General features: G+C 34.5%; 1 protein-coding gene across 2 annotated transcripts in view; it reads left to right on the top strand.

Annotated features, from left to right (window-relative positions):
- ARID2 (AT-rich interaction domain 2) overlaps positions 1-25,989 on the top strand; it is a 178,774-nt gene that overhangs the window by 112,778 nt on the left and 40,007 nt on the right. For both annotated transcript variants that reach the window (XM_030835321.2, XM_030835322.3), the window contains 10 exons: positions 192-258; positions 354-604; positions 936-1,032; positions 1,129-1,338; positions 2,211-2,378; positions 8,268-8,349; positions 10,269-10,403; positions 11,364-11,560; positions 11,819-14,682; positions 21,993-22,141. In XM_030835321.2, coding sequence (XP_030691181.1) covers positions 192-258; positions 354-604; positions 936-1,032; positions 1,129-1,338; positions 2,211-2,378; positions 8,268-8,349; positions 10,269-10,403; positions 11,364-11,560; positions 11,819-14,682; positions 21,993-22,141 — 4,220 coding nt within the window. The remainder of the gene's footprint in view (positions 1-191; positions 259-353; positions 605-935; positions 1,033-1,128; positions 1,339-2,210; positions 2,379-8,267; positions 8,350-10,268; positions 10,404-11,363; positions 11,561-11,818; positions 14,683-21,992; positions 22,142-25,989) is intronic.

Below are 25,989 nucleotides of genomic sequence, written 5' to 3'. Positions count from 1 at the left end.
CAAAATGACACCTTTGAACTATAGAAAAATCTAGCATTTGTGTCAAAGAACTAAGTACATAGAATACAATGATATCTACTTGAACTAAAAATAGTAGAACTATTATAGTTTTAGTATGTGTGACTATTTTTAAAGTAATAGAATAGTTATTTCAAATTGTCAGAACTAAGTGTAATAATTTCTCATTACAGTTTTGGAAAGACATTGTTGATGATAATGAAGTACGTGACCTCATTTCTGACAGAAACAAGTCTCATGGTAAGTCAATGAGAAAATATTTTAAATAACTTTGAAATATCAATAATAATAAGTGAAATATCAGTTTAAGTAAAATATGTTTTCTTCTCTTGTAGAAGGTACATCAGGAGAATGGATTTGGGAATCTTTATTTCATCCACCTCGAAAGCTGGGCATTAATGATATTGAAGGACAACGGGTACTTCAGATTGCAGTGATTTTGCGAAATCTTTCCTTTGAGGAGGGCAATGTTAAGCTCTTGGCAGCTAATCGTACCTGTCTCCGTTTCCTATTACTTTCTGCACATAGTCATTTTATTTCTCTAAGGCAATTAGGCCTTGACACATTAGGAAATATTGCAGCTGAGGTAAGCATGTGACAGTAGCTTAAAACAGTTTTTATAGTTAGCACAATATTTACTTTAAAATTTTAGGATGTGGGATTGTTATATTTGCCATAATTATAGAATATTAAATGCTTACATATAGTTTTTGCCTAAAGGTATTACACACTTTTGTGGAAAAAGAGAAATATTTGAAATGATGCTCCAGATTCATTGATGGCTATTCTCACAGTAATTACATTTTTTAAAGTTACGTAACATTGTTCGGCTCATTTTTATTAAATTTGAAATATACATTTGGATCTAAATTGGAAGAAGCCTACCTAAACAGTAGTGTCCTTTTTTTTTTTTCCAGCTTTTATTGGATCCTGTTGATTTCAAAACTACTCATCTGATGTTTCATACTGTTACAAAATGCCTGATGTCAAGGGATAGATTTTTAAAGATGAGGGGTAAGCGCTCACTTAAGTTTCTCATTGTCTAAAGTACACAAGCTTTTTATCATCTTTTAAAAGACAAATACATGTTTGTGTGTGTATGCTTTTCAGGCATGGAAATTTTGGGAAATCTTTGCAAAGCAGAGGATAATGGTGTTTTGATTTGTGAATATGTCGATCAGGACTCATACAGAGAGATCATTTGTCATCTCACTTTACCTGATGTGCTGCTCGTAATCTCAACACTTGAGGTGCTATATATGCTCACAGAAATGGGAGATGTAGCTTGCACAAAAATTGCAAAAGTAGAAAAGAGCATAGGTAAGACTAAACCACAAAAAGCATTTAAGTTATTTTCTTTATTAAGGAAAATATATTTAATGTGGTTGCTGTAAAAAATCACAATTGATATTTGGGGTTTACTGTTTATTTTGAGGAGTCATTACCCTTTCAGACACGCTTGTTTGTGTTATTCTTTCTGTCTATTTTAGATAAGCAAGAGACTTCTATTATGTGTAAACCAGGATGCATGTGGCTATCAGTAATCTTTACTTCTTCTCTTTATTTCTATTACTATATATTAAATTTGAAATCAACAAGATGGCTATGTCTGACTCTGGGGGGCAGGTCCATCTGTTTCAAGTGGTCAGCTGCTACTATTAAGCAACTAAAGCTGAGTGGAACAAGCTTCCTTCTCTTCCTAGAAATGCTAGTAGTGCTATTATCTTCAAAATCATTGAACTCACCTTCAATGAGTTCAATGGGTTGTCAGTTTTAAACATACTTACTAAAACAAGTCATGTTAACATTTTACTCAGTGATTCAAATGATTTCTTTCTTTGACATAAATATTAAAATCAGAGTTAATAAAGATTTGGCTTGAAAAGTATTACTATTGAGAAATTAAGCTGTACTTTCCATTATCAGTGGTTCCTAAATCTGACTACACATCAGAATCACTTGGGAAGTTTTTTAAAAATGAAGATAGCTAACAGCCACTCCAGAGCTTCTAAATCAGTCTTCAGAGATTGAGCCTAAAAATCTTTTTTAAGGATCCACAGATAATTCTGATGTACAATGATTCACAGACTGGCATTTGAGAAGCAGCGTTTTATATATGTATAGCATGTGTTTTTCAACGATGTCATTGTTTTACAATATTATTGACTAATAACTGTTGGTTTTTATTTTAGACATGTTAGTGTGTCTGGTTTCCATGGATATTCAGATGTTTGGCCCCGATGCACTGGCTGCAGTAAAACTCGTCGAACATCCAAGTTCCAGTCATCAAATTTTATCTGAAATTAGGCCACAAGCTGTAGAGCAAGTCCAAACCCAGACCCATGTAGCATCTGCCCCAGGTTAGTGTTTTTGTATAATCTTTTTCAGTGTGGTTATTGGTATGTCAGATTTAATACTACAGATAAATTTAAATATGCAGCACAGGGAACTGATATTTTATAGTAGAGTAGCCTAAATGAGAATTGAGTATGTACTTTAATTTCTTAGACATTATACATTCCAGGAGCAGCAGGATCAACGTGAGCACAGAGGAAGAATAGTATAATAGAGAAATGAAGTTGAGAAGGATTTAGAGTAGTGTGAGGGATTAGATATTATTCACAACTGTGAAAGTATTAAGTGCCCTAATGGGTTTGTGATTTCAGTCATTGGAAATTGATAGACCAGGAATTGGGTTAATCATATGCTGCCTTATAATTCTCTCAGGTGGTCATCAGAATACATAAGTATAATACCCCTATTATTTCTAAATCTTGGACCAAACACCACAGAATCAGTAGGATCAGACATGTGTGCATGTGTATACAAATGCTAATACATGTGTATATACCTGTACTTGTGCACCCTTCCTAGGATCCCATGGGTCAATGCTATTTAATTCAAATATCTTTAATTAGAATTCGGACCTGTCCTTCAGCTCTTGGACTTCTTTCTCCTGGTTCATTATGAGTTACAATTTTTATATTTTAGCACTCTCAGCCTTTTTGTTCTCCACCTTCATTTGTCCTAACAAAAACAGTCCATCTTTCACCTCACCTGCTCTCTTACCATTCCCAAGACATTTCTCTTTCCTTGTTTTTTAATGGAGGATGCTCACTTTCTCAGTTGATCTTAACACTTTGTAGTTACTCTGGGAGCTGTGTGGCATGAATTTCTTCAACTTCTTCCCCCTTGCCTTATAAACTTATTAGTATCTGAACTCATTCTCCTTCATCCCCTTGTGTCAGGAAGAGATGTTAACTACTTCTGAATCTGTACTCTGAATATCAGTCTTTCCCAGCTACTCATTCCTATATCTTAAACCTCTTTTTCTTTACTTGCTTCTTCAGCCTAGAAATACATTTAGATCTTTCTCAACCTCTCCCACTATCCTTAAAACAAAAATCTCATTATCCTTAATCTTTAACTACCACATTCTTTTAATCACCAAATCTTGTTGAGTCTTCCTAAATACTCTATCTGGCCTTTTTGATTGCCAGTACTTATGACTCAGTTCAGACTCTCCTCATCTCTCTCCAGCTGTCTTGTTCTCCTCTCATTTAATATTATCAAAATTGTATACTCTATTTACACAAAGTATGTAATATGTATCGCATATCTCATTGATTTCCATTATGTCTTTCTGCAGTATATGGTAGAGTTGTATCATATGTGCATTTAACTTACTTGAATTCAACTAACAGAACTGGACAGTAATAGAAGGCATGAAATAAGTAGGTAATTCTGACTGCTGATCTATTCAGTGAGCTTTCACCCATAGGCAGTAGATGTTAAAGAGCCCAATACATATTGGAGAATCGATGATCAGAAATTAATATTTCTCAACCTTGAAAAGGAAATGAAACAGTTCATACTGCCAGTTAAGTGGGTAGTGGGGGTATACTTTTATTCTTAAAGGAGAAACTTTTAAATTAATTTAAAAGATTAAGTTAATTGAGGGCCATAGAGAAACTGTTCAACAAAGAGTGGAATTAATAGATTGTCAGTGATACATTGAACTATAATGGGTCATTTGAAGAATATTCAAAGGTAATTTTGATGAAAACTACTATTTTTTGCCTTATTGCTGACCTGTGACCTTAACAAATGAACCCACCCCCCAAACTAAGAGTTGATCCTCATTGGCAAATGGATAAAATTAAGTATTGAGAGTTGTGGCTTGCTTGCGTAGTAGTAAGTCATTGATAGAAGTTTGAATAGGCCTCTGAGAACCTAAAAGAGTTCATTTTTGAGCTGGTGAGCACTTTATTATTTGCTCATCGTGAATGACAACTCTGAATTGTTTGATTAGTTAAAACACTTACAGTTTGGCTTTTCCCCCCATAGTTTGTTTAATACTGCTTTCTCATGGAATGGTCATCTTCAAACTTTTTGCTCACTTCTGCTCATCACTATGAAAACTTGCATGACCTTTCACCCATTTTTAAGTTGACATCTGAATTTCTTTGTCATAATTTAAATAGTTGCAAATAATATGTTTTTGTGTATATTAAATTGATATTTCAAAATAAAACTTACAACACTTTTTGTATCCAGTGGAATATTGATGCTTACCACCATCCATTTAAAAAATAACACAAACTCGTAATATTAGAAATTTTATACTATCCCTCTTTCTCCTTGAACTCATATCCACCACCCTATCAATGCTTACCTAGACATTTTAATTTAAAGTTTTTCAGGCTTCTGTTGTAAAGCTGTAAGTGTTTAAAAATTTATTTTATTGTTACAAGTTTTAGTAATAGTACATAAATCAATAGTAAATATATTACAGATTTTTGTAAATAATTATTAAATAAAAGATACAATTATTGGAAGTACATCTCTTAATGAGATAGACAAGACATTTTTCCCCTTGTTCTCTGGAAAGTATTACTCTAGTGTGTCGCTGAATGAATTTTTTTTTTTTTTTGTGGTACGTGGGCCTCTCGCTGTTGTGGCCTCTCCCGTTGCGGAGCACAGGCTCCGGGCGCGCAGGCTCAGCAGCCATGGCTCACGGGCCTAGCCGCTCTGCGGCATGTGGGATCTTCCCGGACCGGGGCACGAACCCGTGTCCCCTGCATCGGCAGGCGGACTCTCAACCACTGCGCCACCAGGGAAGCCCTGAATGAATATTTTTTATTGCTAGAATAAAATTGGGTTCAGCATTAATTTTATCTGTTTTTCCTTTTTATAGATTTAAGTTGGAAATCTAGTTCACATCAATAAATAGATGAGGGTAGAACTTAAAATTCTTTAAATTTCTTCAGAATTATCTAAAAATTATTAAAATTGTATTTAATGATCTTCTGACATTTTGAGTTCTCCTTTGTTTTGGTTGAAATCAAAGAATTAACAGTACTTGACTTGTAAAATTATTTGTTGCCCAGTCATTATACATACTTACTTTTAAGTTTATTGAAAATGTATCAAAAAGATATTAACAAGATATGACTAAATTATAAGTTGCTGCTCTTTTACTTAGATGTACCTTGTTTAACCTAATATATTCAGGAAGTGTTAGCACAGTGGTTCTCAAACTTTATGGTGCATCGGAGTCACCCAGTGGGCTTAAGTGCTGATTTCTGGGCTCCGTACCCTGAATTTCTGATTCAGATGGGTCGGAGAATTTTCATTTCTAACAAGTTCCCATGAGATGCTGATGCTTCAGGTTAGGGCACTATACTTTGAGGACCACTGGGTTAGGAATATTTACATAGCTTTTTATCATGTGCATGAATACATTTTTGTCAAAGTCTTGGCACTGGAGATTTACCTCATTCAGTTATAGAAAATGTCTGCCACATAATCTAACGGTTAAAGTTAGTCTTTATTATCAAAAGTGTCTTGCCTCAATTTGTTATTTAGAAAAAGTCCAACCTTATTTTTCAATCCAAGAAAAGATGTTACTTTGTGTTCCCATTGATACCTTCCTTATTTCAGAATTCTGAGATAGTTAAACTTGTCATGAGTTTGTCATGTGAATGAAATAAGATGCCACCACCTTCAATATTACTTTAAAATATCTGAATGCTTTACTTACACAAGATTGTCTCAAAATTAATGCACTCTTTGATAGTAATTGAGGGATAGAGGAGGAAAGGACATTAAGCAAAAATTGTCATCACTTTATAATATATCTGAATTCAGAACACACCAAAGGGCCAGAATACCCAATTTCTAATGCCCTACATTGCCCTTAACTATAATATATAAAACACTGGGATAGACCAGAAGCCCTACCCTAATACCTTGGTTTAAAGAAGTTTTGTGGACACTAATATTTCCACTTCTCCCTTTGGTATTCCAGAGGTTTTTACACCATCGTCGTCATCATCGTAGCTAACATAGTAACACTTACGTGCCAGGCATTGTTTTAAGTGACTTACATATAAACTCCTCTAATCCTCATGACGATCTGTGAGGTCAATGTATTGTTACTTTTCCCCATTTTATATTCAGAGAGGTTAAATAGCTTTTCCAGCTAGTGAGTGATGGAACTTTAGAGCCAGCCTCTGGCTCCAGAGTCATGCATTTAACTGTATCTTACAGTGCTGTAAAGGATGGGTGAGAGTTAAGGCTTCTTATTCCAAGATGGTTAAAGAGCAGTCATCAAAGAGGAGGTCATGTTTTCAGGCAAAGCAGTTTTAGGAGGGAATATATACAAAACTTTGAGTATCTGAAAATTGATTCCTCTTAAAGTATAAGTGCCTTTGTATCCTTTGGAATGTCTTCAGGTATCCTGAGGACAATGCTTTTCATTTTGTAGCCACTTTTATAGTAATTATACATTTCAGGTTTATGCTTTTAATTTAATTGAGGCTGTATCATTCTTTATGCATTGTTTATAAAGTTTCTCATAATTTCAACATAGTTTCTAATGTTTCCTGCAATAGGTTGTTATTTGATTCAGATTTCATCAGAGTAGGGTATACTCTGCGAGTATAATTGATGATGAAAAGGGGAGATTTCTACATAGGTTTAGGCCCTAGAAGGGTATTTTCTGTAACAGTGTCATCAAGTTAGAGAAGAAAAAAGATAGGCTGGGGTTGCCCAAGGAAAATAATTTTGGTTCTAATTATTATGTTCTATTAAGAAGCAGAATATCACAATATGGCTTCTGAAATGTGACAGACCTGAATTCAAATTCAGCACCCCTAAAAGAAGGCTTTCCAGCTACACCCTATCTCTAGCTCTGCTATTTCCATCATGTGTTCGTTTGTGAACTTAATTTCTGAGCTTTAATTTTTTCGTTTGCAAAACGGGGACAGTTAAATTTAGAACTATATAGAAGATTAAAACAAATCACATAAATATAAATGGCTTAATACAGAATAAATATTTACAACTGGCCGGCTGCTGTTAGCTGTATCCCAGTGGAAGCCTGGGGTCTCATCAGACAAAGGTCAAGATCGCTTCAGATCATTCACAGGTTGGGCTGAGCTGTGGGGCTCCTCTAGTTCCCATAATTTAGAAATTCATTTGTTTTTTTTTTTTTGAGGGTTCTGAGAAGTTTTGCTAAAATGTCACCTGAAAAAAAGTAGATACATTTTGTAGGTTTAAAAAGTATAAGTTAATAATGCTAATTCAATGGTGAAACAGTATAATTTTTATCTATAAATATGTAAGATTCATATTTTATTATAAACTTACTGTAATATGACTAAGTTTATATTATCTCTTATTTTTCTTGTTTTCATTAGTTCCAACATAGAAGTTAGCTATTTGTTCATCATACCCAGAAATTTTATATATGCCACTTATAGAGTTAATGTTAATCTTTTAAATTCAGAAGTGAAATTATTTGTGATGCAATCTGCTTCTGTAACTAAACTGAGAGATGCTTATTTATTGATGTGATGTGCTGTGTGACCTTCGCCTAGTTATTTTAATCACTTTGAGTCTCAGGTTCCCACCTCACAGAATTAAGAAAGGTAATATAGATAAAGTTAAAACTCAGTGTCTGACAATGGAAAAAATAGAGTTTATATTAGCGAAATAATCCATATTATCGTTATTATTCAGATGATTGCGAGGTTGAAAAAATAGTTTGTGTGAAGCATCTAAGATAGTGCCTGGTATAATATGTGCTCCATTATAAGTTTCTTTCTCAAATTTGTATATTTTCAATATGTTTATACACCTTTTTAAAAGGTATTCATTGTCAATATTAATTGGTTCAGTATCCATTAACTAAATATGGCTTATAGTTTTAAAAAATGATGTAGCTAATGTATTTTTTTCTTTAGCTTCCAGAGCAGTTGTAGCACAGCATGTTGCTCCACCTCCAGGAATAGTGGAAATAGATAGTGAGAAGTTTGCTTGTCAGTGGTAAGTGGTCTATTTCTATTAAGGCTTTATCCTTGGGAAGAATAAAGCAAATGAGAAAAGGAAATGTATTTCAGCAGTCATCCAGAATGTTTTACTCTGTATTTCTTTTTAGTTAGGGTAGGATATCATTTATACAAAGAAAGGGCAATGTAAAATCACTTCACCTGTATTTTGGAATAGTTTGAAAAAAAAATATTTATCGGAATTTTCAGAGTTAAAATAGTCTTTGACTAGAATTTCATTAAATTACACCACTCCTTTTCAAGTAAAATTTGTGTTAAAAAGTTATCATTGGCTTTGTAGAAAATAAGGTCTGTCAGATTATAGAATTTGTTTTCTTAAATTAATGTTTTATTAAAACTGAATTGGACTGACTTTAAGAAAATAGAACCAGATTTTGTTGTTAAATGTCCCTCTTTTTGAGCAAAAGCAAAGCTTCTCATTCATTGCTAGTTAATTTTTCCTTTTTGTGAGTAGTAAGGGGTAACTAATCAAATAATAGAATAGCCAGTATGTCTACATTGAAATAATCAACTTGAAAATAATATTTTCTTGAGAAGACTGACTGGTCACATCTCAGCCACTTTCTGAAAAAAAGAAATGTAGACTTGGTTAGAACCGTTTCATTTTTTCATGGCTAGTTGCCTCTACATTGTTTATGAATTTCAACTTTAATTCTTTAGAAGATTAACAGATTGAAATGTAAGATCACTTTTCAATGATGTATTACTTTAAAAAATTTCTTTCTTTGATCCCTTTTCCCCCATTCTCTAACATTAGTTTTCTCCCATTCCATGCTCCTGTCACTCTGTGTTCCATATTTTTGGTGCTTTGTTATCTGTGTTCCTATGACTATTTTCTCTACTTTTCCACTTTGCTTAAATCAGGTTTATGGTAATATCTCTAATTATTTGCTTTTTCCTCACGTTCTATATTGTTACACCTTGACCCTTTATATATGATGAATCTTATCCAATAATATTTGGAAATATTTATCTTCTATATTGAAACCAAAACAAGTTTTTTGTGTCTGGTCTTTTTGAAAGCTCAGTACTCAAAGGGTTATGAAAGTTGGAAAAAATATGTACCACATCCAATGTAAAATGTGTGTGTGTGTTATAGACTTGGTCTTATAAATCCCTGTTGCATATTTCTGCCATTTCTAGGGAGGAGGAGGAGAGAAGCATTTTAAACTATTTTATCATAATTATCATTTGATTCAGTTAATAAGAAACAGCTGTAGGTTGGCCTGTCATGTATATGGTGAGTCCTAGAAAGAGTCCTATAAGGATAACTAGGCCTCCAATCCCAATTTATAGGTGACGTCACTTTATGACAAAGACAAACTGAAGTTTGAATTACCTTGGAATTGATTAGGAATAGAGTCTCGGAAGGGGAAGGGGAGTGTGAAGCATGGGAAGTATCATTGTTTTAGGAAGTAGTTAAAAGCTTTGGGAGAGTTTTTCCTGAAGAAATTTAATCCAAGAGCAACAGAAGTTTAACTTTAAGTTCAGTTTTTCCTCCATTTGTCACATCGCCAACAACTCTTAATTGGAAACTTCTGTTATATTTTGATTATTACAAGACAGGAACCTGAGTATTCACTGAATAAAATTCGTTGTAGTATATTTGTTGCCAGCAGACCAACCCTGCTGGTGTACTCACATCCCAGTTTTTATATTTGTTGATAATGATTTTTTTATACTAAAATAAGTATGATTAAGTAATCTCTTTTTATTTTATTTACTCTGTCTAAAACCTAGCATGTATTTTTGTTAATAATACATGAGACAGTGAAATTTGATTAATAGACATAATTATTAGTTTATAACACATTGCCTTCAAATGGTTTTGTATATTTAAGTATGGACTCTCCTATAGTATATTGCATAATGCCATATATTTTTCTCCTCTTTTAGGTTAAATGCTCATTTTGAAGTAAATCCAGATTGTTCTGTCTCTCGAGCAGAAATGTATTCTGAGTACCTATCAACTTGCAGTAAATTGGCTCGTGGTGGAATCCTAACATCAACTGGATTTTATAAATGTCTTAGGTAGGATTTATATTTCATAACTTTAAATAAAGTCAATTTTCATCATTTACAACACCCCTTGCTCTTTAGAGAACACACCAGCTATCTACCTAGTTTGAAATATCTCCACTACTTGAAATTTTGTATAGTTAGATTGTAGTGTGATGGAAGTTTAAATACAAGGGAATTTTGGAAATCACATCTGGTGTTTGTGGTCAACCGTTACTAGGCTTATCAAAGAAAGAAAAGGAAGAAATCACGTTTACTTTTTTTGCACCTACTTTTATGCATTAAAGACATGGCTTTCACCCTTTTAAGTCTTGACTAATAGTCTATAACTAAACTCTGTCCTCAAGTATTATGGCTTTTTAAATATATATACATTTATTTATTTGTTTATCTTTTTATTTTTGGCTGCATTGGGTCTTCGCTGTTGTGCATGGGCTTTCTCTAGTTGTGGCGAGTGGGGGCTACTCTTTGTTGCGATGGCTTCTCTTGTTGCGGAGCACAGGTTCCAGGCGCGCAGGCTTCATTAGTTGTGGCTCGTGGGCTTCAGAGCACAGGCTCAGCAGTTGTGGTGTACAGGCTTAGTTGCTCTGCGGCATGTGAGATCTTCCCGGACCCATGTCCCCTGCATTGGCAGGCGGATTCCTAACCACTGCACCACCAGGGAAGTCCCATGGCGTTTTGATATTTTGCAAAGTTCATCAAATAGGCATTGCCTAGATGCAGCTTTTTTGTTAATTACAGTAGAATTGTTTTAAACCCAACAGTGTTAATAAATAATGATTTTTAAAATTGGAGAATTGACCTTTTATATTTAATTCCTTGCTTCCCACCCTTGCAGAATATAACTATGATTCATACTAGTTCATACATAAGTAGCAGTGAATATGCTGCTGCCATTCGTGTAGCAGTTAGAAGTTAGTGGTTTTTGTTAATGTGCTAGTTATTAAAACTGAGTATGTGTGTACTTTACAGAACGGTCTTTCCAAATCATACAGTGAAGAGGGTGGAGGATTCCAGTAACAATGGGCAGGCACATATTCATGTAGTAGGAGTAAAAAGGAGGGCTATCCCACTTCCCATTCAGATGTACTATCAGCAGCAACCTGTTTCTACTCCCGTTGTTCGTGTTGATTCTGTTCCTGATGTATCTCCAAGTCCTTCACCCGCAGGTATTAATTTTTATTGTGTTTTAAATATTACCGATTTAATAAGAAGACTAAATGAAAGCTTATATACCTTTAAGATGTGTAACTTTTCCTTGTTTTTCCAGTAACATTTTATTTCTCGTTCTATTATTTTATCAGATTCATATGATGCAAACTTGTTAATTTCTTAAGACTGTTTTCTCTCACATTGAGTAAAATAATTTCTACATGCAGCTTTGCAGTCATTTCATTATGAATTTTGACTTTTCCCTATATTTTCAGGAATCCCTCACGGACCACAAACTGTAGGAAACCATTTTCAGAGGACTCCTGTTACCAACCAATCTTCAAGTTTGACTGCAACACAAATGTCTTTTCCAGTACAAGGTGTTCATACCGTGGCACAGACTGTTTCGAGAATTCCACCAAATCCTTCAGTTCATACCCACCAGCAGCAAAATGCTCCGGTGACTGTCATTCAGAATAAAGCTCCAATTCCTTGTGAAGTCGTTAAGGCTACAGTAATCCAGAATTCTATACCCCAGACAGCAGTTCCTGTTAGTATTGCTGTGGGAGGAGGAGCTGCTCAGAGTTCTGTGGTTCAGAATCATAGTACAGGGCCCCAACCTGTTACAGTTGTGAATTCCCAGACATTGCTTCACCATCCATCTGTAATTCCACAACAGTCTCCATTGCACACAGTGGTACCGGGACAGATACCTTCCGGCACTCCTGTTACGGTAATTCAACAAGGTGTCCCACAGAGTCATATATTTGGCAGAGTACAGAACATGCCAGCATGTACTTCTGCAGTTTCACAGGGTCAACAGTTAATCACCACATCGCCCCAACCCGTGCAGACTTCGTCTCAGCAGACGTCAGCTGGCGGTCAGCCACAGGACACTGTTCTCATAGCACCCCCACAGTACGTAACGACTTCTGCGTCCAACATTGTCTCGGCAACTTCAGTACAGAATTTTCAGGTAGCTACAGGACAAATGGTTACCATTGCTGGTGTCCCGAGTCCACAGCCCTCAAGGGTAGGGTTTCAGAACATTGCACCCAAACCTCTCCCTTCTCAGCAAGTTTCATCAACGGTGGTCCAACAGCCTATTCAACAACCACAGCAGCCAACCCAACAAAGCGTAGTGATTGTAAGTCAGCCAGCTCAACAAGGTCAAACTTACGCACCAGCCATTCACCAAATTGTTCTTGCTAATCCAGCAGCTCTTCCGGCTGGTCAGGCAGTTCAGCTAGCTGGACAACCAAACATTACTCCATCTTCCTCACCATCACCTGTCCCAGCTACTAATAGCCAGGTCCCTTCTGCCGTGTCATCTTCTTCCACCCCTCAGTCACAGGGACCACCTCCTACTGTCAGTCAAATGCTATCTGTGAAAAGGCAGCAACAGCAGCAGCATTCACCAGCACCCCCACCACAACAGGTACAAGTACAAGTTCAGCAGCCACAACAAGTACAAATGCAGGTTCAACCACAGCAAACAAATGCAGGAGTTGGTCAGCCTGCTTCTGGTGAGTCGAGTCTGATAAAACAGTTGCTGCTTCCAAAGCGTGGTCCTTCAACTCCGGGTGGTAAGCTTATTCTCCCAGCTCCACAGATTCCTCCCCCTAATAATGCAAGAGCTCCTAGCCCTCAGGTGGTATACCAGGTGGCCAATAATCAAGCAGCAGGTTTTGGAGTGCAGGGGCAAACTCCAGCTCAGCAGCTATTGGTTGGGCAGCAAAATGTTCAGTTGGTCCAAAGTGCGATGCCACCCACAGGGGGAGTGCAAACCGTGCCCATCTCGAACTTACAAATATTGCCAGGTCCGCTGATCTCAAATAGCCCAGCAACCATTTTCCAAGGGACTTCTGGCAACCAGGTAACTATAACAGTTGTGCCAAATACAAGTTTTGCAACTGCAACTGTGAGTCAGGGAAATGCAACTCAGCTCATTGCTCCAGCAGGAATTACCATGAGCGGGACCCAGGCAGGAGTTGGACTTCAGGTGCAAACGCTTCCAGCCTCTCAAGCATCTCCAGCTGGACAATCATCTTGTACTACTGCTACTCCCCCATTCAAAGGTGATAAAATAATTTGCCAAAAGGAAGAGGAAGCAAAAGAAGCAACAGGTTTACACGTTCATGAACGTAAAATTGAAGTCATGGAGAACCCATCCTGCAGACGAGGAACCACGAACACCAGCAATGGGGATACGAAGGAAAATGAAATGCAGGTGGGAAGTCTTTTAAATGGGAGAAAGTACAGTGACTCAAGTCTACCTCCTTCAAACTCAGGGAAAATTCAAAGTGAGGCTAATCAGTGCTCACTAATCAGTAATGGGCCATCATTAGAATTAGGTGAGAATGGAGCATCTGGAAAACAGAACTCAGAACAAATGGACATGCAGGATATTAAAAGTGATTTGAAAAAACCTCTAGTTAATGGAATCTGTGATTTTGATAAAGGAGATGGTTCTCATTTAAGCAAAAACATTCCAAATCACAAAACTTCCAATCATGTAGGAAATGGTGAGATATCTCCAGTGGAACCACAAGGGACTTTCGATGCCACTCAGCAAGATACTGCCAAAGGTGATCAACTAGAAAGAATTTCTAATGGACCTGTATTAACTTTGGGTGGTTCGCCATCTGTGAGCAGTATACAGGAGGCTTCAAATGTGGCAACACAGCAATTTAGTGGTACTGATTTGCCTAATGGACCTCTAGCTTCAAGTTTGAATTCAGATGTGCCTCAGCAACGCCCAAGTGTAGTTGTCTCACCACATTCTACAACCTCTGTTATACAGGGGCATCAAATCATAGCCGTTCCCCACTCAGGATCAAGAGTGTCCCATTTTCCTGCCCTGTCATCTGACGTTCGGTCTACAAATGGCACAGCAGAATGCAAAACTGTGAAGAGGCCAGCAGAGGATAATGATAGGGAAACAGTCACAGGAATTCCAAATAAAGTGGGAGTTAGAATTGTTACAATCAGTGACCCCAACAATGCTGGCTGCAGTGCAACAATGGTTGCCGTGCCAGCAGGAGCAGATCCAAGCACTGTAGCTAAAGTAGCAATAGAAAGTGCTGTTCAGCAAAAGCAGCAGCACCCATCAACCTACGTACAGAATGTGGTCCCACAGGTGAGTCATTCTCGTATCACATTTCTCTTACAGAAATCCTGATGTGTTAATATGATTTGAGGGGGAAATGCACTGTTGTTCCATGTTTTACCTTGAAAAGTTAATTGGGTCGGCTCATCAATGTACTTAAGCTGTTGTGCTCTTTTATTTTTCTCTGTTTTTTATAATATTAAACAGTTTTCAGTTGTTAACTTTAGCACATGGTTTAAAGCATCTTTCTATTTTGTTATAGACCCAAATTAGTAATTTTGTAGAGCCAAGCAAGAGAAGCACTTCTAATCTAACGTCTTTGGGGGAATTTTTAAAACGTAACTTAGTCTCCTATGTTAGGGGGGTGCGGGGTTGCTAAGGGTTCTCCAAAAAGGGATTTCTGTATTTGATTTTGACACGAGTGTATTTTTGTGCCTCCTTTCACAGTACTTCTGTAAAAAAGATGAATTCCATAAGAATTTTATCAAGTGTGTTCTTATTATATCTATGTATTGAATTAGTTGCCTTTATTCTTTAAAAAGGTTTATTTCTTATAATTTCAATTTGTTTCAGCTATTCCAGTATTTTAAATTTTGTGTCTCTTATTCCTTTGCTCTACTGTCATGTTTCTGCTATTCCCTTTTTAATATATACTATCCTGTCTCTGCATGCCTTAGTGAATAAAAGTGTTTTCTTGAATCAGTGCTACTGAATTGAGGGTCCAATCAGCCTGTAAAGATTTTAAGGACAATCTTGTATGCTATTTCCTGGATTACTACTTCTTCATTCTCTCTTTCCTAATTACTACATAGCCAGAACCTTCTGTGACTGTTGCCAACTGTTCTAGCATTCTTCTGGCTTGGGTTTCTTCTCTGTGCTTATGATGATAACAGCAGATTGTTGGTATTGGTACCAAATCTAGATGGCAAAGCAGGGGTGGTGGTGGGGGAGCAAAATGGAAGATGAAAAAACGAAGAATCCCTTGCTTCAGAGCATGTCATTCACTAATATGCGTCTTTCTTCATGTGAATGGATAAAGCTGCTCTGGGGGCAGAATGAGGTTTTTAATTCATATGTTAGTATTGCTTAGATCTATTTCAAGCTACCTAAGTAGGTTGAGTATTCTTTAGTGGATATTATTTACATGGCAATAATTAATAAGGAGTTTTGGTGGAAAATACTAAATCATTTTTACTCAAACTTTTACAAGTTGAGTTTTTCATTTATTAAGCACACTAAAAAAGTTTTTTTTAGTAATGAAATGTTTAACATATAGTAAGCATTCAACACATTGTTTTAATTTTATATTTAATAATTTCCCAATTCATCTTGATTATGTGTTTGACCTTTTTTCCTTTTAGATTCCTTTATAATCCCAAAGAGTTATAGTAGACCAAGCCAAATTAGAGAAAACCTCTATTACTATGGAATTGTTTCATCCACCCTCATTTTTTGTGTCAACCTTCCAGTGTGGTTATATTCAATAATGATACCTAAATAACATAAAACGAACAACAATACTGGCTAAGACTAGGACCTGTGTTGGGATTGCACTAAAACATTTTGTTATTTGATCCTCAAAGAAAGTCTATTAGGTAAAAATTTTAATTTCATTTTAAAGATGAGGCCCTCCAATGCTAAATAACTCGCCCACGGTTACCAGCTAATATGAGGTAGTACTAGGACTGAAACCTGGGTGTGTGTCTGAAATCAAAACTCATGCTATTAACCCATTTCTCCACTATTCTAAAAGATTTCTTTGTAAAGTCCTAGATACCCCTTTTATATGTAACATATTGATTATTTTAACTACTAGGTTATAGGATGTGAGTACCACCGAATGATAATTTTAGGATATTAATGCTAGAATTTAACATATTGGACATGCATACATCTAACTCAAGCCATAAAATTAATATATTTTATTCCTAATCTGAAAAATGTGTATAAACCTTTTATGTATTCTCTCCAGGAATGTAGTTTATTTAAAATAGCTACGGTCTAAAGTTGGTATTTGGTTGGCATGTAGAAATTTATAACTTTGCAAGGAAAAAGAGACATAACATACATGGTGTCTGTGAGAATGAGAAAAAAACAGGATGTGTATGTATAACTCTTAGCACAGTGCCTGCTACACGGTCTGGCACTCAGTAATGGTGCAGGTATATTTTATCTTTATATATAAGATAAGGTACCTATAAAGGCTAAAAAATTATCAACTGTTCAAGATGGAATCATAAGTTTCCTTTGAAGGGAGGCTGTTGGGCCTTCTCAAGAGCCTGCTAATAAAAGGCCATTTCCATTGTTGCCCAGGGTCTTTAAATTTCTTTATATACTCTCAAAGTTGCATTTTAGGCCTTGGTTTAACACCATTTTATTCACTATTTGAATTGGTACTTTAAAGGGGTAAATGAAATAGAGGAATTTAAATGTGATTTTTTTTTTTTAGCCATACCTTGTTATTTCCACCATTTTAAGGGGTCTGGGGATGTTAAGGAGGCACCTTTACCCCAAGAAGGGACTTCCAGACTTTTGCAGAATGCTCAGAGCTGGAAAGACTGCAGGGAAACGTCCCTGCTGAGAATGGCCAATGGGTAATCCTTCCTAATACCATTGTTACTTAATTTTTCTTTGCTCAGTTTTGTTCCTTCTCACTCCCATTAATCAGCTGTATTAATTTCATTACAGAAAAAAAGCTAGCAACAAATAAAGGAGAAAGATATGTGAAAGTAATATAGCCATAGATTTTGTTTTTAAGTAGTATTTAACTGGGTAGGTTATATAAATACAAAATAAATTGTACTTCAAGGCACATTTCTTTATTTGTAACTATTTTTTTTCAATCTGTTACATTTGCAAGTTAGAGTGCAATATGGGTACCGTTTCTGAAAGTCATACTCTCTTCCACTATTCATGAATTTGTATCTGCTGGAGGCATAGTATTAGATTGGCATGTAAAATAATAAAAATGAAAGAAAATTAGTTATAAATACTTACCTAAAGACTTGTCTTTTTCAGGAGCATGTAAAACACATGTTGAGTATATCTGTATCTGTTCATCCCATGATCTGATGCCATACCTAATTCTTGTATATAAAGATAGTTTACTTAAGGATGTACTTATTTAAGGCATTTTATAGATGCTGCTCCTCAGTTTCCTGTCCTTCATACATGAATCCTTTCTGACATAGTGCCAACACTGAATATGGGTATCTTTCTGGTCCCTTTCTTTCTTTGATAAAGCGTTTGAAAAGTTACTCAACCCATCAGAAAGCATACCTGCAGCCTCAAGGGGGCAGTGTTTAGTCATAGCCATAGAAAATCATTTTAGCAAGAGTCACAAGAATGTCATTTTAATGTGTTTTTTTTTAAAGAGTATTACTGCTTAGATTAGTAGACTAGTAGTACACTGTAATAACTAAAGTCATTACCACCAAACGTATTTTTTTGTTTACATTTCAATGTGTTCTTATAAGACAGGCTTGGTATGTATATATTATCTAGTTATACTTAATAAGAGGAAAAAAAACTGGATAGTTTAGGAAAATAAGAGAATATTAGAGCAGAGAGAGCCTTAGATATTATCTTGTCCATAACCCTCATTTTTAAGAGTTGAATGAACTCTCCCACGCTCACAGAGACCTCTTTTCCAGTGATTTCTGTTATTGTCTTAATTCTGTTCTCTAAAGATCTGTACTACATTTAGACTAAATGTAATCTCTTTTATATCACATTTAGAGTAAATCTAATTCTTTTTCCTTACAAGCATTTAAAAGTATCTCTCCTTACTCACCTCTTCTTTAGAGTGTATTTTCCTATTCATTTCAATTAGACCTTAGGTGTTATAGTGTCTGGTTTATTCATCATCCTGTTTACCTCAACCGGTTCCACTTTCTAAGTGGCTTTCAAAATGTGTAGCTAGAATTGAACACAGTATTTCATTACTACTTAGTAAATAATTTATTTTGAGAAAAATAAATTATGACTTTGTAGTTTTTCTAACACAGTTTGAATGTTTAAATTTTAGTCTTATTCTAAGATTTTTTAAAAGCTTAATATTAATAAGAAAGTAAACATTTAACAACTTCAAATCCCGTCATATATCAGAAAGTATCATCAGTACAGTCTAGACTTTTCAGCCGTAGTTTATTCTTGAAAAGATGATAAAGGCAAGATTACAATTTCTTATTTTAACAAAAAGAAATATCTTTGCCAAAAATAAAACTGCTACATTAACATTTTTAGATAATTTTACATTACAAAAGGAATCAGAATTATTTCATATTCTTTGTGTAATTTTACTTTTCTGGTCACACACTACTGGAGAGGTACTATAATATGAAAAATTAGTTCTACCTCAATGGAGTAGAGCAATGGTAAAGAATATTGCTGAAGAGTGATCATTCCAAAAACATGATTTTGAGACCTACTTTTACATTCACATTTGAGTTAGGGTTATGGTTAATGATCGGGCCCTTTTACATCCTAAAAGAAATATATTTTGCATCTTATGTAAAAGACCTAGTTCTTAAAACGTAATTAAGTAGTACTTGGAAAAACATATAAACAACCTATTTAAAAATTAGTTTTGTTGAAAGAAATGTGTAATTTTTTATTATAGGAGGAAACCTAAAAACACTCCTTTAGTCAAAGAAAATATGAGTCTTGGAATTTCTCATTTGGTACCTTTTATAAGTACTGTACTTCTTTTTGTTTCGTTGATATATTTATCTCTCTTTATTTTTTTTGTTGTTTCTTGTTTTTTACTGTGAAAATTTTTAAACATACAGAAAAGTAGAGCCAATAAGCCTCCATGTATCCTTCACCCAGCTTTAGATATTGTCACCATTTTGCCTTTCTAGTTTCATCTCTTCCCCACCACCATTTTTTTCCCTGAAGTAAAGTAAATCCCAAACATTATTTCATTTCACCAATGAATACTTTAGTATATATTTATAAATACTTTTAAATATATATATATATATACACATTATATGGATAATAGTAGTTTAATATTATATGACACCCAGTTCATGCTCAGTGTTCCCTAGTTGTCTTTAAAAATGTGTTTCTTAAACATTTTGTTTGAATTAGGATCTACAAGTTTTCTGCACATTGCATTTGGTTAATATGTCTTTTATTCCTTCTTAATTTAACAGCTTGGATTAACTGCAGTTATCCTTGCCACATCCCTCATTAATCATTAACAATTGGAGCTAAAATACCCTATGATTCCCTGTTATTTAACTTTTCTGTATGAGACCAGTAAGAGTTCTACATTGAAGAAGAAAAAATAGGATAAAGCTTTGTTAGCACTTATAAAAACAAAAATAAGCTTAATTTACAAATATATGACAGGAGAGTCAATAAAATACCAAATGTAAATGGTAATAGTGTAGGGGACCAGAAAGTTCATTATGAAGGAATTTGGTAGCTCTGACAAATTTACCCTTTAGTTAAAATTCTGGGATTATATTTGTGTCAGTATTTGTATTTGGCTCAAACTGATCCTTTTGGCTACTCCTATTTATTAGAGTTTCCTGGAATTTTTTATGCAGTATTTTCATTTCAAGGAAATAGTTTGACTAATTTTTTGCTGTTGTTGTTGTAAATAGATTGATTCTAATGTTATCTTCCCTTCCTTTCTCTCTGATCCTCCTCTCTCCCCACCCCCACCCCCAAAACCCCCAGTTCTGCTTTCTTACTCTTAGTTTATATGGCTTTAAGAATCCACAGGTGAATGATTGTCAATCCATGTTCCCAGCTTTAACTTCTGTTGATAGATAATTGCACTTATTGATCTGTCCCTGTCTCCAAAGTGAACTCATCATCTTTCCTCCAAAATATGGTTTCCCTCTGGACTTTTCTATTAGCATAAATAATAATTGTAACAATTGGCATTTACTGAGAATCAGAGCCAGGCTCTTCACGTATCGTTTCTCTCGTCTTCCCACCATCCCAAAAGTTAGATTTTATTATTTACACTTTATAGATGAGGGAATTAAGGATCAGAGAGGTTAAGTAGTTTGCCCAGGGTCACATAGCTAGTTAAAAGGTAGATTGAAATTCTGAGTCCTGATCTGTCAAGCTGGAAAGTCCACATCCTACCCATGATACCTGTACTGCCCTAAAATGCATGTTTTTCATGCATGTATATGTTTTCTCACTAACAACATGATAAAATAGTAAGAGTGGGACCCTATTAGAGAAATAACTTCAATCACATCCCAAAGTAGATTTTTTTTTTTTCTTAGAACTTGGAACTCAAAAGTTCTTATGACTTCACATTTCTAAGAACCTTTTCTTTTGGCATTTTATTCTCTTCATTTATTCATTTTTATGCTGTGGCCTTATGTGTTGTGTTTTGTCTATTTTTAAAAAATTATTATGACTTTCAGTAAGAGGTTTTCAGCAATTTTTAACTTAATTTTGCTCCACTATTTCCAATATTACCTTATAAATAAACAAATATATTTAATATTTTCCCAAAGTTTAAATGTATTGCCTTTAAACAATGTTTTGAAAATGATGTGCTACCATTTCTGTGAGAAATTTAGTATTTTTTCCTTTGTGGTATGTATGTTATGAGTGAAATCTGAATTAAACCTCAAAGAAAATATATTGCCTCAAATTGTTTTAAGCTACATTATAATTATTATGTGTTTTTCAGAGAGAAAGGATGGGATATAGAAGAGAAAAAAATGTAGCTTATATTAAAAAGACTTATGCATACAATTAGAATCCTTGTATTATCCATCAAAACTTATAACCGAGCAACTTTAAAGACTAAAGTTGTTAGTTAAAATAGCTTTTGCTGCAAAGTAATATTTACAACATTTTACTTATATGGTTATATCATTTTTAACATCTGAAATTCCCTTTGCTTTTTACTATATATTGTTTTATATTCATTAAAATCTTAAAGGAAATATTATACAAAGAAGAAATAATTTGCAGTTGATTTTTTTGTGAAGAATATATGTAAGTAAATCAAATGGGTGAATTTATAATAAATTTCTCTTTTTAATCTATAATTGTGTTTCTACCCAATTTTATTAATTTAAAAAATCTTAATTCTAAATAATGTATATTCTGTGATAGTAACAACAATGCAATCTTGCTCTAATTCATATGAAATGAATTTGACTTCCTAAACATATTTCTAAAATTAGTTATATCTTAAAAGAGTTTCTAAAAGGTAATCATTAAAATTACAAATATAAATTTTATATGTTGGAAGTGCATAACTATCAATGTAATCAAATTCATAAGCCTATGCTATAAGATATGAATGTTTTTCAGTGTCATTTCACAAACTGTGTGGTTGTGCTTTTTCACAGAACACTCCTATGACACCTTCACCAGCTGTTCAAGTACAGAGCCAGCCTAACAGTTCTCAGCCTTCTCCATTCAGTGCATCTAGTCAACATGGAGATCCAGTGAGAAAACCTGGGCACAACTTCATGTGTCTGTGGCAATCTTGTAAAAAGTAAATGGCAGTTCTATTTGATATATGTAAATGCTCTTTATTCTGGAATGCCTTTGTATTTAAATTCCTGTCATCTCTAGTTTCATGAGAATTTTCTTTTGAAACCACTAACTTTTCAGCAAAAATATTTTATGTTAGAAGTGATATTTATGTAGATCCAGTGGTACCTAAGCCAAGAAATTTGTATAAATGGTGGAAAGAGCTTCATTGCCTTATGGTAGTTATTAGAGAATATTTCAGTATTAGTTTTTAACAAAAGAAAATCAGCTAAGAATTTGATTTTATATTTGCCTATGAAAAGAGATAGGTTTTTTAAAGTGACTTGTAGTGGTAGTCATAGAATTCCTATATAACAGAAACTTAAAGATAATCTCTTATTGAAGAATGATTTGTCTTAAATTTGAGTTTAAGATGGACACCCCATGAAAATTTTAAAAACCATATTATCTCACAGTTTAATAACTAAGATGAACAATAAGTGGAATTGAATTTCTTAAACAAGGCTTTCTTAGACTTAAAGGAAAACTTGTGAATAATATTGAACTTGAGAATAATATTGTTTAAACTAAAACCTCAGTTCCTGTAACAGTACTCAGCTAAGAACCTTTGCCTTGTCACTTTTTTAGAGCTCTAGGACTAAGGCACTTGTCTTAATAGACATAATATCCTTCATTTTTTTAGATATCAAAGATGCCATTTTACTTTTCCTAACTATAGCAGAAATTGCCTCATCCTTTTGAAAATTGTATTTGCTATTCATAATTTTTATGATGTAGACAGATTTCATATATAGATTTGTTGTAGGATTGTGGCTGTCCTTTGTTGTAGGATTGTGGCTGTAGGATTGTGTAGCCTAGGGATTATTAATAGTATGCAAATTTCTTTGGACAGTGTTTATCAAACTTTAAATCTCAACCCAGCAGCGGGGTCATGAAATCATTTTGGCAAGTCTACCAGGAGGGTTTTGCTTGTTTTTCTTTTCAGTAAAAAAGTGAATAAAATATATCAGATTCCATTATGTTGGTAAGGGTAAGTATTGTTTTCAGTTATATGTGTATATAAGTATGCATATCTAGGTCATAGTGTAAAAATCTGTCAAAAAACTTGTTTAAAATTAGTGCTTTAGGTTCTATTTCTTTCATTTATTTAATTTGACCATTTTTTTTTAAGTTTATGTTGTAAGTTAATTTGAAACTTTTTTCACTGATGTCAAATTCTATTCTTTACTTTTTTTTTTTAGATTTTGTTTTTTGTTTTTCCATTGCAAAATAGTAGCTGATGGAGTAGGTAGTCAGTTAATGCTGTTAGTTGACTAAAAAGTTTCAGAATAGCTTCTTTAGATGAAGTGTTAGAGTATTTCAAGAAAAAAAAAATTTGCTGGAAGTGTTAATGAACCTAAATGCACAGCAGTTTCCCATCTTGCTAGTAGAATTAGTGTTACAAAACTTGATGATCTACCTCTTCTTTTTAAGTCTTTTCTGGAAAAGACTCAACAAGACTTCTTAGACCTTATCAATTTTTAAAGTCTTTCTAGATACTGCGTTTGGTAAATAAGTTCAGTTTGATTCTGCAGATGCTTACTGAGCACCCTTTTAGAAGGGTTCATGTGCTAGGAGGTAGAGATAAAAGATCACTCTGAGCTTTTAGGGAAGCAGATCCAAAAAACAAATAAATTACAGTTTAAATAAGTACTGTACAAAGATAGTCTTACAGCGTTACTGGCAGCATAATGGACAGTTAATATAATGCCAGGGTGGTTAGAGAAGTTTTGCTATAGACATTTCTTTTGAGTTGGTTGTTAAAGAATGAGTAGGAATTTGTCTTGCAAAAATAATTCCAGTCAGCATAGCAAGTGCAGGGAATTATAGAAGGAGCTAGTTATGCCCAGGGAACTATGAGAAGCTTAGGATACCAAGAGCATAAGGATGTGAGGAGAGTAAAGGCTTTTATTACAGTTGACCCTTCATATCTGCATCTGAGGGTTCCACCGAACATGAATCAAAAATACTCCCCCCAAAATTCCAGAAAATTTGAAAAAGCAAAACTTGAATTTGCCGTGTGCTGACAGCTATTTACGTAGCATTTGCATTGTATTAGGTATTATAAGTAATCTGTAAATGATTTAAAGTATATGGGAGTATATGCTTAGGTTATATGCAAATACTTTGCCATTTTATATAAAGGACTTGAGCATCTGCAGATTTTGGTATGTAAGGGGGACCTGGAACCAATCCGCAATGGATACCAAGGGATAACTATTCATTTTTAGTTTCAATTCCAAGTAGAGTAATCCATGTCGTAGCTATTGTCCCTAGATAGCTATGCTCTGATTTCTTTAATATCTGATCAAAAATAGTAATGAAGAATCTTCCTTGTTGCAATCAGATTCAGAACTAAAATTATTTCCTTCACTGATATATTGTTGTGAAATGCGCCATTCACCCTTACATCACACGTATTAGTAATTTCTTTTTTAATCTGCAGGCATGTATCTCTAAAAATTGAGGACCCTACTCTTTAACCATAAGTTATACCCCTGCAGAAAAATAACATTAATTTCTTCAATATTATGAGTTCTTCAGATAGCCAGTCAGTGTTTACATTTCTCCGCTTGTCTTCTGTTTACTTAGAGTTTGAACTGGAATCCAAGATTCAAACATTGACTCTGGTTGAAGTCTTTTAAGTCTCTTTTAATCTGTAGATTACCCCTCCATCTCTCAGTTTTTTTCCTCGCAGTTTTTTGTTGATAAAAGCAGGTCATTTGTCCTGTAGAGCATCACAGTCTGATTTTGCTGCTATTGTGTAGCATGTTACTCTGACCTTGAATTTTCTGTAAGTTAGTAGTTAGGTCCAGATGTTTGATCAGATTCCAGTTTGATTTTTATGAAGAGTGTTTTAGAAATGGCATTGTGTACTTCCATCAGGCGATAGGTACTATCTTGTGTCTCTTTTTGTGATGTAAACAGCCATTGAAAATTATGGCCTAGATACATTATTTTATTGTTTATAAAATGTAAAACTTTCCTTTTTATCAACTCTGATTTCTCTAAAGAATAGTTTCTAGAGAAAAGGCTAGAGAGATTATTATTTCTCTTATTTACCAATTTTCAAAATAATGAGTTGTTTACTAACACTGCAGAAAGCTGACTATGAGGTTAGGTTTTCTATTTTTTAATTTGCTTTTGATTTTAGTATCATTGGGAACGAACTTATAAACATAAACATATTTGAGGTATTTCAGTGCATTGCAGTTATTATATCCTTCTTAGTGTTCAACTTGTCCCATCTTTGGCCAGTGAAGGCCTCTTCAAGCTGGTTATGATCTTAATATGTCTTTGATAGCTTCCTTGCTCTCTGTTAGATGGAATGTTCCAGACTTAACTTGTATATCTCCTGCCCCATATGGGGAATCAACTGTTTCTCCAAGGACGTCTGGTGTCTTTTAATGGGAAATGATATTTAGTCTAGGCTTCAGGGAGTACCCATTGCTTTTAAGTTGGTTATTGCTTCTAGGACTTTTCAGTGGACAGACTAGAAAAACTAATGGTTTTTATTTCATGTTTAGAAAGACCTTCTCAATGCTTAGATCATAAAATACACATTTTGTTGCCTTCTGCACTGTAATATTTTTTTGATCCATCTGTAATTTAGTTTCATGTATAAAGTGAACTGTGAATCTAACTATTGTTTTCCAAATGACTAACATATTGATGAGTGCATTTTTTCTTTAGGCATTCGAATGGCTACCCTCAATATGTACTAAATTTCTGTATGCTTTTTCTGTTTCTGAATCACTTGTTATCCGAGTGGTCTCTGTCCTTATCATACTGTCACTTTCAGTTTTGATG

Source organism: Globicephala melas, chromosome 10, assembly GCF_963455315.2.
Source record: "Globicephala melas chromosome 10, mGloMel1.2, whole genome shotgun sequence".
Classification (NCBI taxonomy): Eukaryota; Metazoa; Chordata; class Mammalia; order Artiodactyla; family Delphinidae; genus Globicephala; species Globicephala melas.
Note: the sequence above shows the minus strand (reverse complement) of the source record. Positions and strands in the feature narration are given on the sequence as shown.